This window comes from Grampus griseus (assembly GCF_964374135.1).
Source record: "Grampus griseus genome assembly, chromosome: 2".
Taxonomy (NCBI): domain Eukaryota; kingdom Metazoa; phylum Chordata; class Mammalia; order Artiodactyla; family Delphinidae; genus Grampus; species Grampus griseus.
Window position 1 is genome coordinate 28,407,294 of NC_139018.1, and position 21,299 is coordinate 28,428,592.

The 21,299-nt window shown below is 36.8% G+C and overlaps 1 protein-coding gene across 2 annotated transcripts in view; it reads right to left on the reverse strand.

Annotated features, from left to right (window-relative positions):
* LIN52 (lin-52 DREAM MuvB core complex component) overlaps positions 1–21,299 on the reverse strand; it is a 120,435-nt gene that overhangs the window by 91,867 nt on the left and 7,269 nt on the right. The window contains exons 3-6 of one of the 2 annotated variants that reach the window (XM_082648735.1): positions 21,238–21,275; positions 17,609–17,675; positions 15,594–15,677; positions 1,105–1,150 (exon numbers count right to left, since the gene is read on the reverse strand). In XM_082648735.1, the coding sequence (XP_082504861.1) occupies positions 1,140–1,150; positions 15,594–15,677; positions 17,609–17,675; positions 21,238–21,275 (200 nt within the window). In that variant the 3' untranslated portion in view covers positions 1,105–1,139. Of the gene's footprint in view, positions 1–1,104; positions 1,151–15,593; positions 15,678–17,608; positions 17,676–21,237; positions 21,276–21,299 lie in introns of those variants that run through there. The other variant, XM_082648734.1, reaches the window with a different exon arrangement.

The window sequence follows — 21,299 nt, forward strand, 5'->3', positions numbered from 1 at the left end:
GTAATAGGCAAAAGCTGGAAATAGTCCAAATGTCCATTATTAGTAGAATGAAAAAATTAATCACATTGTATTCTTACAATGATACACCACACAGCAATGAAAATAAGCAAATGACTGTTAAAGACAATGACATGGATGAATGTCATAATCAAAATGTTGAGCAAAAGCAGCCAGAAACAAAAGAGTATACAGTCTGTGATGCCATTTATATAAAGCTCAAAAACAAGCAAAACTCTTTTATGATATTATAAGTCACAATAGTGCTTGCCTTTGGGCAAAGGGCAGGTAATGACTGAGAGGGGTATGAAGGAGGTTTTATATACAGGAAAGGTTCTATTTCTTGATCTGTTCTGGGTGTGGTTATATGGGAGTGTTTTTATGAAAATTCATTGAGCTGTACCTTATAATTTGTGTACTTTTCTCTATGTATATTATAATTCCATTTTGAAAACTTTATTAAAGAACAAAAAGATGATGGAACAGTGGAATATTTTTATATCCTGAATCTGAAGTCTTATTTTAGTTCTTTTCTCTTTGTATTCTGTATCCAAAACTTCACCCTGTCAAATTCAACTGTCCTCTCAAAGGATTCTTCACTATTACCCAACCAATTTTAAATGTATTCTCCTATACTAGAGTCAATCAAATGTAACAGTTCTTCCTTTAAAAATATCATTCTATTTTTACATTATATTTCTCAAATCTTTTTCAGTTACACCAAACATTGGCAGCTTTTGCCAAGCTTTTAATTTAGACTTACTGGTTAGAGATACTTCCCTTCTAGATACAAAAAGTCAATATTTTTCTAGATTTCCTACAGCAAAGTGCTCTGTCATCACCTATAAATTCTCATGCAATATCCTCACCCTCCCAGATCATATTTCTGACACAAAACAGTATTACGAACTAAGAAAAAAAAGAAAAGAAACTGATATTACATTTAAAACAAAAAAACACTCTTCATTTTGTTGAAATCTCTAGATGTCAAAAACTAAATGAATAAACAAACCAAAAAAAATCAGAAAATGTCAGTTTACTTCCCCAGGAGCAGAAACAGTCATTCTTACACCCAAAGCCTGGAAAGAAACTCAACTCACATGCATACCTACTGCAATTATTTCGTTCTCCTCTCCTCTTCGTCATAACAAAGCTATATATTCCAAGCCAAAAGGAAAAAAAATTATTAGGTCCATTTTACTTCTTGACCAAACAGCTGCAATTCCATTTAAGACTAACATACATTCTAAATGGTTCTTTGCACCTACTGAGTAGTTAATACTAGAGTTCAGTTCTCCAGCTACAGGGAAGAATGGCTGGAAACATAAAGCTGGATAAAATCTTGGCCAAGGTTTGTTTATGAAAAGATGCCTCTTTTGCCAACTAAATCATCTCTTGCCCCTGACTTAACAGCTTACCATTCCTTTTGTTCCCAAACTTCTGGAAGGACATGCTAAGGATTGGAAATGAAGTATCATTAACTTTCACTTTGCTATTCATCACTTGCTTAAAATGATCAATTGTTGTTAATGGATCTAGTCATTTTTATTTAGAAACAGTCCATAAAAGAGTTTAAAATTTTAACTGTGCAGGATATTAGAAGATAGATCTTTCAAGTAACTATAATTTTGTTTCTAGAATGGGACATAATTTTTCTTTATTTTTTTAGATAGCTTTCCCCTATTCAGAATAGAATGTAACCATTGTTGATGATTTAGAAATTTCAGAAAAAATTTTTTTTTCTAAATCACTCAAGATAGCCATTAAAACATACTGGTATCTTTCCTTCCAGTCATTTGTCTACACCCATGCTCTCAAAACAAAACAAAAAAGAGAAAAAAGAAAAGGAAGGAAAAAAACCTGCTGACTTGTGTTCTGCAGTTTTTCATTTGCATTTTCACTTGCAATTATCCTTACATATAATGAGCATTCTTCTGTCCTTAAATGCTCCTTATTGCTTTAACAAGATTTTTAATGGCTATACTGTCTTCTACTGTATAAATAAACTATAATTCACTTGGTTATTCAATGTTGACTTTAAATTCTTTCACTATGTACATCCCCTTACCTATTATACATTTTGTAGAACTACGCAGAATGCTACTTTGAAACCAACCCCGAACAAATTAATTTAAGCCCTGCCTGCTTACCTCCATCCTTCTCCTCCCCACCCCCAAATCAGAAGAGAATAAAACACCCCAAGCATTTTACGGTAAAATCCTCTTTGTGTGTAAAACCATTTCAGAGGCAATGTTGGGTTTATGAAATAACTTGACTAATGGATAAAAGATATGAATGCTTATAAGCCTTAAAGGTAATTTGAGGCTTTGTGTATCCTAATTTGTTAACCAAGGGAAAAATGAGAAATAATGGCATGTTTTTTTCCCCATTATCGTAATACATTTTTAAAAACAAAATACTTAAGACTAAGTTGACAATTTCTAATTATAAGGAATACCCCTAATCCCTTCAAAGTGGGATTTCTAGATTTTATACTGCATTACTACCTAAATAGGATGCCATGCTAATGACTATGGTGAGATGGTATGGTAATGCATAAAACAAAGAAAACAACTGGTACTTGAGAAATGCAGATTACAACACTGCCCATACGGTGCTTTTGAATCAAGTTTGCTGGCTTTATTTTTCAGGTTAAAATAATTTAAATTATATTTTCTTCAATTCCAGTCCTTGTTAACAGAGATGATCAAGAAACATGAAAAAAGTTCATTTTTACAAGTGAAGAAATGAACATAAAAACAAGATATTAATATTCTGCCTATCAAGTTGCCAATGACTTTAAAAAATTATAATACTTGGTGTTAGCAAGGAGGTAGGGGTAGGAAGGGCCTTTCTGGAAGACAATTTGGCAGTATACTTCCTTCTCAATTAGAGATCCCACAAATCTCCAACTACATGTAAAATTCAGTCTTCACTCATAGGAAGACTTAACCCTGGCGCTGATATAATCCAAATGTTGCTGTTAATTAATAGATGCGTCAACATGAAATATTTTGGGCCAGTTACAGTTATTCAAATGTAAACTACTGAAATTTTTTTCTAGTTAACAAAGATTTGGATGTCTACCATATACAAAGGCCATAACAATTTCCTGAATAGCTATAGGTAGCTAACTGAATGAAAAAGAACTACTGTGGAAGAAAACTATGTGAACGTAATTTATTCAACTGAGAGGCTTAATGATCTGCCAAAGCTTATAGGAACCCCCAAAATCCATTTCTGAAGTTATGAATATCCTATTTCACACACTCATTTCCCTGAGAAAACAAATAACTATCTAAAACATTACATGTTACCTAGGTGATGTGACTAGACAAAAGCATTGTTTTCATCCTATTAATAACACCAACCTATACAAATGGCTTGTACTTATTTCTAAAACAATTCAGATGCCTGCCTACTAAGGGACATGTAAAAGAATTAGGTGATTTTTTTAGTGTAACCAAATCTCTCTCCTCTTTCTGACTTCCCTGTCATTAAGCAGGCTCAAAACATCATGGTAAACTCTAATCACAGTTTACCCCCTAAGATTCATCCAGACAGTTTACCTACCTAGTCCTGAAAATGATATACCTGAAACATCTACTGTTGGTATGCTTCTTTCCATTATCACTGCCACCATTCATTCAAGCCCTCAATTCTTCTTGCTGGACTCACAGTCCTTGCTAGCTTCCAGCCTCCTGTCTCTACCATTACATTCTGTCCTATGCATGATGCCTCTTAAAGGTGTGTGACTTCCCTACTCAGAAATTTTCAGTGGTAGAATTTTTAATGACACAGAAAAATACTTAAGATAGAATGAATGGGAAAAAAAGCATAGGCAAAAACTATACACATACACTATAGCCTCGGTTATGTTAAAAAGCATGTCTGTGTATACATATGGGAACAAGAAAAAATGTAAACACACACATCCCTACAAGGGAGGGCCAGGAAACACATCAAATGTTAACAGTAGTTATCTCTTACTTGTAAGGCTATGGTCATTTCTACTTTCTTCTTTATAATAAACAGATTTGTGGTAAAGTGTCTTTTAGTAAATAAAATATCTCTACAAACCATCTATAATGAAAATATAGTTAATGTTATAGCCATTAAAATACTTTTTAAAGAATATTTCACATGCTCCCCATTACCTATGTCTAATTCCTCACCCCCAAGAGTACAAGGCCCTCCTCAGTCCAGCCCCCATCTCCCTACTCTTATTCCTTATGACCTCTAATATAAACTGGGCTCCTTAAAGGCCAGATTAAATCACTCATACTGTTCCTTGAGCTGTTCTTTCAAACTTCCTTGCTCCAAATGTTCACTCCACCTGGAATATGGTCCCTTCCCATTTCCATCCATCAAAAACCTGTGTTGTTTAAGGTCTATTTTCAATGATCCAGAAATAGCAAATACTACCACACCCCTTTCCCTGGTCCACAGCAGACAACACTAATTGACTTATCTGAATCAAGATTGCTCAAAATCCTCAATTCAGCAGCCCTAGGAAATCCTTACTAATCAATCTACATTGACATACAAAATGAAACTTATCTGCCATTCCTCTAGCAATCTAATGTAATTGCCTCTTCTCCCCTATCCCAAAAGTTCTTAGTACTCTATGGAGCTTATCTCCTCTACCTTCCATTCAGAATCATTTACTTGGGGCTTCCCTGATGGCGCAGTGGTTGAGAGTCCGCCTGCCCAGGTTTGTGCCTCAGTCCGGGAAGATCCCACATGCCGCGGAGCAGCTAGGCCCGTGAGCCACGGTCGCGGAGCCTGTGCTCCGCAACGGGAGAGGCCACAACAGTGAGAGGCCCGAGTACCGCAAAAAAAAAAAAAAAGGAATCATTTACTTAATTGTCTTATCTCCCTTTCCTACTAGACTTTAATCTGCACAAGGGCAGTAATTATGTCTTATTCATCTTCATATCCCCTACAGAACCTTGTAGGAAGTAGGCACTCAAACAGTTGCTGAATTGAACACTTCCTTCTTTTGCTATTATCTCATCACTCAAAATGGCTAAGTATTTGAAAGCTTTATTTTTGTTTATAAATTTATTTATTTACTTTTGGCTGCACTGGGTCTTCGTTGCTGCACACGGGCTTTCTCTAGTTGTGGTGAGTGGGGGTTTACTCTTCACTGCGGTACGCGGGCTTCTCATTGCGGTGGCTTCTCTTGTTGTGGAGCACAGGCTCTAAGCGCGTGGGCTTCAGTAGTTGTGGCTTGCAGGCTCCAGAGCTCAGGCTCAGTAGTTGTGGCACACGGGCTTAGTTGCTCTGCAGCATGTGGGATCTTCCCAGACCAGGCTTCGAACCCGTGTTCCCTGCACTGGCAGGCGGATTCTCAACCACTGCACCACCAGGGAAGTCCCTGAAAGCTTTATTTTAAAACAATTAAATTCTTCTTGAAAATCTAAGCTTATTTCATCAATTTTAGCTAACATTCCTATTTTAATTTAATAAGGCATTGTCTGATACCACTTGATAACCAGGAGAGTCAAAGGACAGAACAAGATAAACTGAGATGAGAGAGCTGAACCCATTCTGAGGGTCTTACACCCAGGTATGGAAGCTATTGAATTAAACTACCACGTTTTTGGTTTTCTCTACCCATCTCCTTCATCAAAAGCAAAATGTTATTTCTGACAACAGGGAAACAGAGCATCAAAAATACACATTGCTTAAGAAGGGAATTTTTGGGCTTCCCTGGTGGCGCAGTGGTTGAGAGTCTGCCTGCCGATACAGGGGACACGGGTTCGTGCCCCGGTCCGGGAAGATCCCACATGCCACAGAGTGGCTAGGCCCGTGAACCATGACCGCTGAGCCTGCGCGTCCGGAGCCTGTGCTCCGCAACCGGAGAGGCCCCAACAGTGAGAGGCCCACGTACCGCAAAAAAAAAAAAAACAAACAAGAAGGGAATTTTTTTTTTAATGTGGAGAGATGAAAAGGAAAAATAAAAAGTTAAAAATCAAGTAAGGCATCAACAAAGTTAGGCAAGTAGTCCAGTAAAGACATAAGAATTTGTACCTAAATCAGAAACCCAGTTCAAGAGATATGGGTAGAGGAAAAGCCAGAAGTACAGTAAGACTCATACTGCCATCTAGAGGTTAGAGGCTAGTGAAAAATCATTTTTCTCCTCAATCAATCAAGTACAGTTAATTTAACTTTTAACTATTATAGATAGAGGTACAGGCTTTGTAAAGTAAGCCAGTCAAAGAAGTCTGATGTCAGGCCACAAAGAAGAATATCCAGGGTGTAAGAGTCCCACCTATTCTCTCCCTGCCCTCCTTCACAGATTAAAATAAGAAATTAAAAGAGCTAACTGTTCTTTACAATTTTCTCTATATGGGAAACAATTTCTAACTACTACAAATGGTCACTTTTTCAAAAACCACATACCTAGATGGTGGAGAAGTCTACTTTACCACAGTCTAGCTTGGAAGCAGAAGTTTTTCTTTGGTACCACCACCAAAGAAAGTTGTACCAGGGAATTCCCTGGTGGTCCAGTGCCTAGGGCTCTGAACTTCCACTGCAGGGAGTGAGGGTTCCATCCCTGGTTGGGGAACTAGGATCCTGCATGCTCCGCCACAGGGACAAAAAATAAATAAAAAAGAAAGAAAAGAAAAGAGGGGCTTCCCTGGTGGCGCAGTGGTTGAGAGTCTGCCTGCCGATGCAGGGGACATGGGTTCGTGCCCCGGTTTTGGGAGGATCCCACATGCCGCGCAGCGGCTGGGCCCGTGAGCCATGGCCGGTGAGCCTGCGCATCCGGAGCCTGTACTCCGCAACGGAAAAGGCCACGGCAGTGAGAGGCCCACATACCGAAAAAAAAAAAAAGAAGAGAAAAGAGAAAGGGAGGAAAGAAGGAAGGAAGTTGTACCAAATAATTTCTGGTACAGACAACTTCATCAGTGTAGACTACAGGGATGACATAGGTTTTAATGGGGAAGTCTCAACCTTTTTTACAATAAAATGCTGCTTTTTAAAAACTGGTAAGTGATTAAATTTAGCCAAATAATAGTCCTACTGAAACAGCTAAATGAACATACAGGATTAAATGATAAATTAGCAGAAGCAACTACTTATATCAAAATAAGCTAAATTTCTTAAAGCTTTTTTAGACAGTAATATACTCAGTGTGATCTTATTTACTTAATAACTTTTACCAATCTTTTCTTTATAATACAAGGTAATTTCAAACCAGTACAAGTAAATGAGTATATATCAAATTGAGGTTTTTATTATATGGTATATGGTGAAGTGTAATCAACAACAAATGCATCAGATTCAACCTCTTCATGATAAAAACACTCAACAAACTAAGAATAAAAGATAACATCCTCAGGGAGTTCTTTGGCAGTCCAGTGGTTAGGACTCCATGCTTTCACTGCCATGGCACGAGTTCAATCCCTGGTCAGGGAAATAAGATCCCACAAGCCTCACAGTGCAGCCAAAAAAAAAGGATAACATCCTCAAACTGACAAAGGGCATGTACAAAAAACCTAATATCAGACTTAGTGCTTTCTCCCTAAGATCAGGAGGAACACAAGAATGTCCACTCTTGCCACTTCTATTTAACACTGTACTGGAATTTCTAGCCAGGGCAATTAGGCAAAAATTAAAAAAAGAAAAAAAAAGGAAAGGAAAAGAGAAAAGAAAGAAAGAAGGGAGGGAGGAAGAAAGGAAGGAAGGGCTGGATGATTGGAAATGAAGAAGTAAAATACCTCTATTTGCATATGACATAATTCTGTATAGAGAAAATCTTAAGTAATCTACTAAAACACAATTAGAACTAATAAATGAGTTCAGTAAAGTTGCAGGATATAAGATCAATATACAAAAATTAATTGCATTTCTCTACAGTAGCAATGAGCAAACTGAAAATGAAATTAAGAAAACAATTCCATTTATAATAGCATCAAAAAATTAAAATACTTAGGAATAAATTTTAACAAATTAAGTGTAAAACTTATACTTTGAAAACTACAAAACATTGTTCAAAGAAATTAAAGGAGACCTGAATAAACAGAAAGACATACCACTTTCATGAATCACCTTAATTTCATTAAGATGGCAATACTCCCCAAACTGATCTACAGATTCAATGCAATCCTTACCAAAATCCCAGCTGACCTCGTTGCAACAACTGACAAGTTAAAATTCCTATGGAAATTCATCGGATCCAGAATAGCCAAAAACAAATCTTGAAAAAGAAGAACGAAGTTGGAAAACTCACACATTCCAATTTCAAAACTTATTACAAAGTTACAGTAATCAAGACAGTGAGGGACTGGCATAAGGACAGAAATATAGGTCAATGGAATAGAACTGAGAATCCAGAAATAAACCCTCATGTTTGTGGTCAATTGATTTGTAACAAAAATGCCAAGACAATTCAATGGGAAGGGAATAGTCTTTTCAACAAATGGTGCTGAAACAACTGGATATCCACACTCAGAAGAATGAATTGGGATCCCTACTTCACAATATATATAAAAAATTAATCTAAAATGGATCAAATACCTATAAGAGCTAAGAATAAAACTCTTAGAAGAAAGCACAGGCATAAATCTTTAGGACCTTAAATTAGGAAACGGTATCTTAGGTATGACATCAAAATGTAACCAACAAAAGAAATAACTGATAAATTGGACTTCATCAAAATTAAACTTTTGTGTCCCAAAGAATACCATCCAGAAAGTAAGAAGACAACCCACAGAATGTAAGAAAACCTTTTGCAAATTATATATTGAATAAGCGACCTGTTTCTAGAATAAAGAACTCACATAACTCAATAATAAAAATACAAATAATCCAATTTTAAAATGGGCAAACGATCTGAATACAGGTCTCTAAAGAAGATATACAACTAGCCAATAAGCACATGAAAACATGCTCAATATCACTAGTTATTAGGCAAATGCAAATCCAAACCACAATGAGATATCACTTCTCATAATATATCCACTAGGATGGATTATGTAATAATTTTTAAAAAACAAATAATAAGTATTGGCAAGGTGTTGAGAAATTGGAACCTTCATACACTGCTGGTGGGAATGTTAAATGGTGCAGAGTCAGTATTGAAAATAGTCTGACAGTTCCTCCAAAGGTTAGATGTAGAGTTACCATATGACCCAGAAATTCCACTCCTAGTTATAAGCTAAAGAGAACGAAAACATATGTCCACATAAATACCTGTACATGAATGCTCACAGCAGTATTACTCACACTAGCTGAATAGAGGAAATAACCCAAATGTCCACCAACTAGTGGATAAACATAATGTGAATAACTGGTAGATAAATAGATCTATACAGTAGAATATTATTCAATCCTAAAAATGAAATGAAGTATTGATACATGTTACAACATAGATGAACAATGAAAACACTATGTTAAGTGAAAGAAACCAGTCACAGAAGACCATATATTATATGACTCCATTTATACGAAATGTCCACAGTAGAAATTCATAGACACAGAAAGCATATCCTTGGTGGCCTAGGCCTATGGAGTTCGGGGGAAAATGAGGAGTGACTGCTAATGGGTACAGAATTTCTTTGAGGGGTGACGAATATGTTCTAAAATTGATTGTGGTGATGGCTGCACAACTCTGAATATACCCAAAATCATTGAATTGCACACTATTAATAAATGAATTGCAGGGTATGTGAATTACATACCAGTAAAGCTATTATAAAAAAAGGAAAAAGAAGAAATGCATCAGAACCCCAAGCTTTAGCCCTAGTTTCAAATGGCACGGTCTTCTGCTTTCCCAATCATCACATCCTATTTAAAAATATCTTGAATATAGCCAGTAAGTAGGTCATCTGCATAACTACTACAAGGTTTGCAGCTTTCAAAGACGGGGGAAACCTTTTTTAAAAAAGGACAAAAACTGTTGAGAATCAGTATTCAGTAGGATTTACTGGGTTCAATGGGTCTTAGGAATAAAACAAGGTACGTTCTGTTGCAACTTAACATGACTAAATCAGGATCATGCCCAGATCATAATAGCAATGGAGTAGGGGTCAGGTAGAAGATAAAACCAAACCATTACCAACAAGCTTCACACTATCTTTACTATGGGTGGTTGATCATCCACTGTCATAAGAGAAAAATTCCAGACATTATGAGAACTTCAAATGTTACTTCTCATCACTAAAACACAGACTATCCAGAAAAAGAACAATTTCTAGACGCTTCCACTTTTTCAGTTTTAAGTCAGTGGATTTCATTTTAAAAATCTGTCATTTCGGGACTTCCCTGGTGGCCCAGTGGTTAAGAATCCGCCTGCCAACGCAGGGGACCACAGGTTTGATCCCTGGTCCGGGAAGATCTCACATGCCGTGGAGCAACTAAGCCCGTGTGCCACAACTACTGAGCCTGAGCTCTAGAGCCCGCAAGCCACAACTACTGAGCGCATGCTCCACAGCTACTGAAGCCCGCGTGCCTAGAGCCCCTGCTCCACAACAAGAGAAGCCACTGCAATGAGAAGCCCGCACACCGCAAAGAAGAGTAGCCCCTGCTCGCAGCAACTAGAAAAAACCTGCGCGCAGCAATGAAGACCCAATGCAGCCAAAAATAAAAATATATATACATAATAAAATAAATATTTTTAATCTGTCATTTCATCTAAAGGCATCAAGCAGTTGATCATGCATTCAATCAGCAAATACACATTGCATGTTTACCATATGCCAGGTACTCTGTGGGCTACAAAGACAGCCCCAAAATATGATTCTCACCTTAAAGAGTTACAATTAATCCAAGAGATAAGACACGTACCAAAAATCTCCCAGAATGATAAAATGAAACAAACGAACTGCTCTAGGAGCAATTTGGGAGACCAAGAAAGCGATTTCACTTTCCAGATCAGGTATAAAAAGGAAAGGCTGATAAAAGAGGTAGATTCTGGCTGAATAATGAAGGACAAATAAAAGTCCTAATATTAGAAATAGGTCAGGGAGGGTTTTCTGAGAAAAAGGAATAGCATGAATAGAATTAAGAAGATGGGGGAGTGTTCCGGGAAGAATATTTCAAATGAGGACAATGCATGGTGTTCTGGTAGAGGAGAAGTAAGAAGGCTAGACATTAGGCTCGGCCCCGAGTGAAGAGGATTCTGAATGCCATGCTAAGGAATCTGAATTTTATCATATGGGTAATGATGTACTACTAATGACTTAAGAGCAAAGGACAAACAGAAGCAAATGGTACTTTGGAAAAATTAACCTGTTAGTGGTAAAAAAGATGGACTGATATGAGGTAGTTGAAAGGCAGGGAGGGCAGTTAGAAGGTGACTACAATAGTTTCAGTAAACAGGAAGGACACTGAACTCAGATGGAAGTAACAGAAATGGAATTCTTTATATGGTAAGGCAGTTTTTTATATTTTTCATGGGAATTTCACATAAATTAACTGCCCAAATCAAGTCAGAGGGCCCCAATCATGAAAAGCTACAAATACCTATACAAAACATTATTGCATTCCAAAATCTGCACACCAGAAGAGTTGTCTGAGACATAAAAATGTACCAAATCAAAGGGCAGGGTTCGTCTTCCAAAAGATACACTCTAGTTACTATCAGCCCTAGAAGGTTCACATTATCTCTATACTAACATTTAACAATGCTCCAGGGAAGTGACAAACAATCTTGTTTTGAGGACAAATATTTTTTGCATTTTTTTCTTTCCATCATCTTTATCAGTGCAGATATTTGCATGAAAACAGGATCACTGGTCCTTGGGGATTCATCAGTTCCTATTGCTTATTTTTCATCCATGTCATCCTCTCAATTAATGCAGGAAAGAGGATTGAGAGAGACTTCGAAACACCAGATTAGGGTGTCAAGTAAATGTCAACCCCTAGAGTAGATGAATAATCTGTAAGGACAAAAAAAAGATCTTGTTTTTATGCAAATACACTATATACAATAAAACAAAGAGTTTGTATCCAAGAAGTCCACTACGTATCAATGTGATTCTTTCCAACTCTAAATTTAAAAACTATTTTCTGTATGTCAGCTAATTGTTATGATTGGGGAAAATAACAATCAGTAGCAAAGCACTGCTACAGAAGTTGAAAGAAGGTTGAATTTTGAACTAGAAAATAATTTTGAAAACTCTCAGCTGTGCTCATGGAACTCGTCTGGCAGAATTTTGGTTCCACGCTTAAGGTGACTAAGCTAGGTGACTTCAAACCCCTACCTCCAAAGCCTTAAGTTTCAGAAATATAAATACTTAAAAATAATAATGATTTTAACTGTGTGGATTAAAAACTGAAACAAACCACACCAAGTTTTTGATTCTGTGGAAAGACATTAACACAGATTTATTGATGCTCAGAGAACCGACTCATTATTCTAAAAACTGATAAAGAGAAAGAATCATTCATCCAGTAAGAACAGCTTGCAAGGTAATAAATAATACATAGTCGATAAGATAAAGTTCTTTACAGAAAAATTCTAGCTAATAAGAAGGAATGACAGAATTAGTGTATTACCATTTCGCAACCTATAATAAAATAGTGAATTTAGGCAGTTTTCAAAGGCTGCTAAAACTCTGGGTGTAAGGCTGATGAAGAATTTTACAATGAATAATAGATGAGGCTAGCAATACCTTTATCAATGAATTAATCTTAACATCACAAAGAGAGACAAGCAGACACGATGTACCCTTCTATAGGATGTATACAACACCATTTATGAAATACTCTTGCCAAATTGAAAATAAAAATAAAAATCAATCCTGTATTTGTGTGAGCTTCTAGATCTAGTTACTGGGAAATAAAAAGGGATAGATGGACATATTAAGCACTACCACAGGGATGTAAGCAAAAAAATCCAGAATGTGGAAAATTCTACAGAACAAATAACAATAAATGGCAAAGGAAAATAAACGGGAGGTGGAACTCTGACAGATTAAAAGACACTTAAGAAACATATCAAATACAGTACCTTATTTAAATCCTGATTCAAACCAATCAACTATATAAAGACAATTATGAGTCAACCAAGAAATCTGAATCCTGATTGGCTATCTGATGATATTAAGCAAGTATATTAAAATTTTTTAGGCACAATAATGGAATTGCAGAGAGAGAGAATAATGGATTGAGAGAGAGAGAGAAAGAGAGAGAAAGAGAGAGTCCTTGTCTTTTGGACTCACATATGAAGTTATTTGGTAGTGAGACGATATGATGCCTGAGATTTGCTTTTAAGTAATTATGTAGGTTGGTATAAGTGCAACAGATTGGCCATATGCTAACTATTGAAGCCAAGTCATAAGTATATGAGGTCAATATTCTAGCCTCTCTCCTTTGGTATATGTTTAAAATTTTCCATAATAAAAAGTGGGGAAAAAATACTTCATTATCTTTCTCAGTAGGAAAATAGAAAAAGAAAAACTAATCAGAGGAAATTTAGTAATTTTATCTACTACAAACTAGAGACAACACTGTTGAAAAACACATTTGGTAATATAGCATCTTCTTTATATAATGAGCATAAAACTTTATTTCATAAGAAAAATTGACACAGAGATAAAGGATTGATCGCTGTGATCATTACAGCATGTATTATCCAGAGCTAAAAACAGAATCAAGTTCTATACTGTACAAGCCTCGCATTCATGAATTTAATAATCACAGGGTTTTCATTATAAACCCTTGAGGTCCATGACATACACGGTAATCAGTAATTTTGCCAAGACATAAACGTTAATCACGAGAAATAAATGACTAGTACACAAGGGAGTTAGGTAACAATGAGTGAACCTAACAGACCACCTAGCAACCATACCTCAAAGCAGTTTTTTGTTCTCTGCTCCTTGATTCATGAAGTGATTAAAAAATGTTTTCTTGGTAAAAGAATGTCACCTGCTAATGACAGTAATGGAAATAAAGAAAATATAAAGAGGACTAAGGAAGTGTTGTCTATTAGTCAAAAATTAGAAGTTTTAAATTATATTTTAAAGTGAAATGTTGAATTTGGTAGTAAAATCAATGATGTGGACAAATCCACTACATGCTCTATAAACAAGAGAAACAATTTGTGAAACTATTGTTGGGATTGTGCTAATCAGTACAAAACTTGCAGTTCTGAAGAAAGTTATAAGCTATAGTAGCCTCTCAAAATTGTGCATTTATGAAGGTCTCTGGAGGTATCTATCCAAGGAGAACAAAGTTCTAACCACTCTAATTATGTTGAGTATTTCTTTCAATTACAAAATGAAAATTTTCTACAATTCCTTTTCCAGTTTTATAATGAATACAGTATGGAAAGAGATATAGTTTCTAAAGAAATAATTTTAAACTAAAAGAATGGACAGCAGACAGGAATAGATGAGAATTTTAAAAGCATTACTCATGCTAGCAGATTATGTTCTTGGTCTGTTATATAACCCTTCCTTTGGGGAAGAAATCCTCCCCTATTGCATTCCACATGATTTGAGTCAGACTAACCATTCCAACCTGCCTCTGCAGCCAGGCCCCAGGCCTGGCCCATCTCGGTGCTCTTTGCTACTTGGCCAAAGGACTGGTTCCAGGATAGATATGTGAGCCAAGATGGAACAGTCAGAGTCCTCCCCAGGACCTTTCTTCTGGGATGTTCAGCAAAGATGTTCTTTCCTTTGGGATTACAAGATTTAAAGACATGAACTGGAGTTCCTACTGGCCACCTTCCCCAGTGCTAGATCAAAGAAGAATAATAACTCACGAGTGAAGCAGAGCTTTGAGATGCAAAACTCAAAAAGTAAGAACAAGAGCACATTCCAAAGACATTATTAAGAGTCATGGATCTGGGGAGGATGGACTGGGAGTTCGGGATTAGTAGATGCAAACTACTACATTTAGAATGGATAAACAAGGTCCTACTGTATAGCACAGGGAGCTATATCAAATCTCCTGAGATAAACCATAATGGAAAAGAACATAAAAAAGAATGTATATACATGTATAACTGAGTCACTTTGCTGTACAGCAGAAATTACTATAACATTGTAAATCAACTATACTTCAGGGACTTCCCTGGTGGTCCAGTGGCTAAGACTCCCCACTCCCAATGCAGGGGACCCGGGTTCGATCCCTGGTCAGGGAACTAGATCCCAAATGCCACAACTAAGAGTTCACATGCCGCAACTAAAGATCCCGCATGCCACAACGAAGAACCCGCGTGCCACAACTAAGACCTGGCACAGCTAAATAAATAAATAATATTTTTAAAAAACTATACTTCAATAAAAAGTAAATAAATAATGAGTCATGGCTCTAGAGATGCTCAAAGCTATTTCTACTCCTAGAATTTTGATTTATGTGAATAAAATCCTTCTTTTGCTTAAGCTAGTTTGACGACATTCTATCACTTAAAACTCTAAGAGTTTCCAATATATTTTCATTGTACGGCGAAAAACAACTTGTAACCTAGTAAACTCAGTAATTATTCCAGCACACTCTATCATAAGTGGCATACTTTTGATTACAATGGCTTCTTACCTTTAAAACACCTAATAAAGATACTTTCTGAATTATGACAGAACTCATCACGAAATATACAACATGCAACCCTGAATAAATGTGATCTGGGTACTCACACTCATCCAGCCCCAACTGATAGGCCAGGTTCTGAAGGCCTCGTACCTTCTCCATCAAATTAGCTGTGGTGAGGCTCCCCAGTTCTGAAACAGAATCATTTATTTCATTATCATTTCTTTCCACTGCTTTCTAGTAACAACTCATTCAGGTTGCAAATCCTTGTTATAAATGTTTTCAAGTTTAATTCCTATAGAAAAATAGAAAATGGATTCATCTCTTCTCATCCAATCATTCCCCCTACACACACACACACACACACACACACACACACAGGCGTACCAGTGAATTTTCCACCACTGCAAAATGCCTCAGATGAGCTTACCCACTTAATGAGAAGAGAGTCATCATAGACACAATAGCAAATTATGTGTTTTATCCTGAGGATCCTTTTATTACATTCATTTTGCCAATCACACAAAATGAATACACCATTAAAATATGAAACTTGTGATCCGACACAGAATTGAGAAAGCCTACAGACAGATCTCTGTCTCACTGTCATTTACAAGTCCTCATTATTCCAATTAATAAAACAGCAATAAAACACTCTTCCCTATTTCCCTAAGTTTAGAAAACAAAGACTAAATATTAATCCAAACTTTACCTTCAAATCAAATTCCTATAAAAATTTTTACGTTTACCAGATAAGAAGACAGTATACTTAAAATAAAAACTTACTTTCCGAGATTTTCCTTTAAATAGCACCCAATTCCTTTTAGGTTTTAGACATAGGTCAATTTGCATGAAACATAATGCTCTGATCCCTTACTAAAACTTTAAAGTTTCCTTAGAAAATACATGCTGATGGGATATTATATAAATGTCTGTTTGGAACATTACAACAATGAACCCGAGATGCCCTTGAGACTTAATTTTCCCTTGGCTGGAGGAGGGGATCTGCTTTTAAGCATTTCATGCAGAAGAATGAATTACTTCTGAAATCAAATAGAGGTGTTATTTTCTGCAACTTATCATGCCACACTCATTATCTATATCTGGCATAAGTAGCTTTCTTGATCTGTTCAGCTGCTTAAATAGCTTAAGAATCCCAGATTTTTTACCTTAACTTCAGTCTATTACTTCACAACCATCATGAATCTTATCACCAGAAGGATGATAAAAAAATTAAATAAAGTAGAGCAAAATCAAGGAAAATTAATGTTTTTTAATTTAAATTTCTACTTTGTGGTTGAGTTCCAAGTCATTTATCAGACAACAATATTCACTACTTACAGTATTCTTTATGAGAGAAACTGATGAGATAGAAAGAACTAAAAGACAGCTCTTAACCCACTAAGGGGCTGTCAGTTAATAGTCCTGGCAGCAATATATGGCAGTAAATCCTAAATAAAGCACTTGTGTTATAGCGGTAAGAGACTAGTCTTAAAAAGATCATGGTTTGCAGCTTCCCTGGTGGCGCAGTGGTTGACAGTCTGCCTGCTAATGCAGGGGACGCGGGTTCGTGCCCCGATCCGGGAAGATCCCACATGCCGTGGAGCGGCTGGGCCCGTGAGCCACGGCCACTGAGCCTGCGCGTCTGGAGCCTGTGCTCCACAACGGGAGAGGCCACAACAGTGAGAGGCCCGCGGAAAAAAAAAAAAAAAAAAAAAAAGATCAGGGTTTAAATTTTAACTCTTTCTAATAAACCTTGGTTAAGTTAACCTCCGAAACTTAGATATCATACCTAACTAACAGAACCTGTATAAGAATTAAATAAGAAAATTTATGTGAGAACTTTTACTTAACTCTAAGCATCATACAAAATAAAGTTAATATTAAAGGAATTTAGCAGCAGAAGAAATCATTATTACTGAGTCTTGAATTGGCAGGATTTCTACACATGGAAAAGTAGAGAAGGGCATTTAGACATGAAGAACCATGAATAAGGATGGTTAAATAGGCAATTTGAAGCCAAGAATACTGGTAAGGGAATAATGAGAGAAAAATTGGAATGGTAGTTTGTCGAGGAGCATAAATGTCAGGTTAAAGGTTAAACGTCACCAGCACTGCTTACCTTTCAACATGTCGATATCGTCACGTTCTATTTCAGCCATCCATTTGGGTGGAGAGCTAGTAATAGGCTGTCAGAAAATAAGAATATATCCATTCAGATATAGGCAAAGTATGAAGAGACCCTACTCTTCTTTCTTATAAGAAAAGGAGTTTTTCACACAGCCTTTAGGTTGTTTGAAAATACTGGCAAATTATAATTTCAAAGACCTAGATTTCTCCAGGTTCAGATATGGCCTACAAATAAAACCCTTAGAAAATAATACTGCTCATCTTTAAAAGCTGGTTTTAAAGAAATGATCTTGGAAGAATTAGGTCTGACCACTGTTACTGTTGTATGCATAAAAGATTGGTATAGTTGTGAAAGAAATTACTTGAAATTCAGTACTGGTGAAAGCCTCCAACTGAACTGTTTGAAACAATAATCAGGAAGTAACATTCTCTGGCAGAGGAGAAGATTCAAAGAAGAACCAAAAATGAGAAAATCTTCAATCTGAATGAGAGAAGATTGGAATGATCATTACTTGAAATTTCATTTTATTGTAAACATTTCAGAAAACTTTAGAATTTTAAGTTTCTTTTCATTTCTGAAAGTGAACTTACAAAACATGAAAGAGAACCCATTCTTGGAATAGCTTTGGAGTAACAGTTTTCAATCCTGGTTGCACATGAGAATCATCTGTGTAACTATAAAAAATACAGACAACTAGGCCATAACCCAGATGTACTGATTTAAAATATCAGGGTTTGGGAGAGGGTCCCGTGGAAAGAATGGAGCAAGGGCATTACATATGTATTTTTTATTATTTATTTTTATTTATTTTTTTTTGTGGTACGTGGGCCTCTCACTGTGTGGCCTTCCGTCGTGGAGCACAGGCTCCGGACGCGCAGGCTCAGTGGCCATAGCTCACGGGCCCAGCCGCTCCGCGGCATGTGGGATCTTCCCGGACGGGGGCACGAACCCGTGTCCTCTGCATCAGCAGGCGGACTTTCAACCACTGCGCCACCAGAGAAGCCCTCTTTTTCTTTTTTTCTAATTGAAGTATAACTGCCATATAACATTATATTAGTTTCCGGTGTATAGCATAATAATTCAATATTTGTGTAAATTGTGAAATGATTGCCACAATAAGTCCAGTTAACATCTATCACCATACATGGCTACAAAAATTTTTTTCTTGTGATGAGAACTTTTAAGATCTATTCTCTTAGCAACTTTCAAATATGCAATACAGTATTACTAACTATAGTCACCATGCTGTACATTACAAATCCAGGGCTTATTTATTCCTTTTCCTTTTTTAAAAATTAACATTTATTTGGCACTCTGTGACAAGCAGAACACTTTATATGCATCATGTCATTTAATTTCCAAATCAATCCTATGAAACAGGTATTATTATCCTCCTCATTTTACAAATTAAAAAAAAACAGATGTATAGGAAGATTATAAATCACTTGCCTCAGGTCACAAAGCTATTGGAGCCAGGATTCAAAACCCATGAAGTCTGAGTTCAAAAACCACTACTCTATACTACCTCACCTTGAAGGCTCTAGGTCAAATTCACCACTTCTACTCCAGCAGGGAATCAGACTATACCAGGGGATCTTAACCTGGGGCCCTGGGATGGCCCTGAACCCCTAGAAACAAAACTCAATATATATGTGCATACTTCTAGGGAAAAAGTGTAGATATTTAATCAGATTTTCAAAAAACACCATGCTCTAATAAAAGTTTTCAAAAAACCACTTATTTATATTTACAACTTAAAGTACTTAGTTGTAACGCATATAATTAACTAAACTAAAAATTCATTATGAGAATTTAAGAAAATTAAATCAGGTACTTTCTACTCAATCTACTAGATAAAATCTGATCTAATAATAATAGCTACAATGTACTGTTTATTAGTTCTTGGCAGTATGCAAAGTGTTTTACATGCATTATGGCATTTTATACTAAGTTCTATGAGGTACTTTCAGATGAGAAAACTAAGGTTCAAAAATGTTAGGAGGGCTTCCCTGGTGGCGCAGTAGTTGAGAGTCCGCCTGCCGATGCAGGGGACACGGGTTCGTGCCCCGGTCCAGGAGGATCCTACATGCCGCGAAGCGGCTGGGCCCGTGAGCCATGGCCGCTGAGCCTGTGCGTCCGGAGCCTGTGCTCCGCAACGGGAGAGGCCATAGCAGTGAGAGGCCCGCGTACCGCAAAAAAAAAAAAAAGAAAAAGTTAGGAAACTTGCTCATGTCACAGATAGTAAAGTAGCAGATTCAGGACTCAAATCCAAGTGTGTCTGACTCCAAAGCCCTATGCTATCCTGTACTCCTCATGCTCAGGCCTTCCTGGACGCTAAAGTGGCACACTCCAGCTTTCATACAACCCTAGCTCCTGAAAAAAATGAAAGAGGCTACAAAGTCAGACTCCCTTTGAACAAACATGCTCATAGGACCTGAAAGCCACAGGCCCAAAAGAAGGGCCTTAATATTTAACTCAGCACCTTTAACCCTATTAATGAGTGGAGAATGCTAAGCATATGGTAAGGTACTAAGAGAGTTATATTACAAATCCCCAATTTGTTACTAGAAAGAGCATTAGCTTTGGAATCAGACAGATCTGTGCTCAAATCCTGGCCTGTCACTCACTAGGACTTGGGCAAGTAACTTAACTTCCAAGTTTCTCTGCCAGTCAGTGCTTTTAACTTTGGGCACAAATGCTTTTAGGTCTGGTATAATGAATATGGATGCTAGTAATTAGACTTATGGGCTCAAAGCCTGGTTCTGCTATATACAGCCTATGATCTTGGGTAACCTACTTAACCTCTTTGTGTCTATTTCTTTGTCTGTAAAATAGGGATAATAATAGTACCTATACCTCATATGTTTATTCTTTTTCTGGTTTTTTTTTTTTTGGCTGCACCATGCAGCTTGCAGGATCTTAGTTCCCCAATCAGGGATTGAACCTGGGGCCACTGGCAGTGAAAGTGCCGAGTCCTAACCACTGGACTGCCAGGGAAGTCCCCCTCACATGGTTTTGTAAACACTAAATAATGTACTTAGAACAGTACTTAGAAAAAGTACTTAGAACAGTGCCTGGCATATGGTATGCATCATGCACGTGCTAGCTAATATTATAATCATCATATTTTCCTGGTTGTGGGAATATATAAGAGAACATATTTAGAGCATCTAGCACAATGTCTGCTGTCCTGGAAACGGAAAAGTTGTGGCTCTAATGAATGTCTTCCTTCAGTTTCTGACGAGCCACTGAGAAATTTCAAAATCCTCTAGGGAGGTATAAGTTAAAGTCATAATGCATCACATAAACAAAAGAGAAAAGCTTCAAAATCATAGTTTGGGCAAACAGAATACTGACATTACATTAAATATTTCAACTGCCTTACCTTAAAATCTTTTAAGCTGAGAGAAGAGGCTAATAGTCATAGGTCAAAATATCAAAATAGAGCATGAACATCATTAACATGATGATAATATAAACAGATTTCCAGGGCTGTGGTTACAAAATATTTTGAAGGCTATGACATTATTCTTGAAAATAAAGAAATAAGAGATAGTTGAGATTTTACCCAGAAGCAAAATGTTGGGAAAACTTCATTAGGTAAGTAAGATATTACTTACGCTTTTGAAGGAAGCTGCAAATTCAGCAACACCTGGTACTAAAAAGAAAAAGCACAACATTA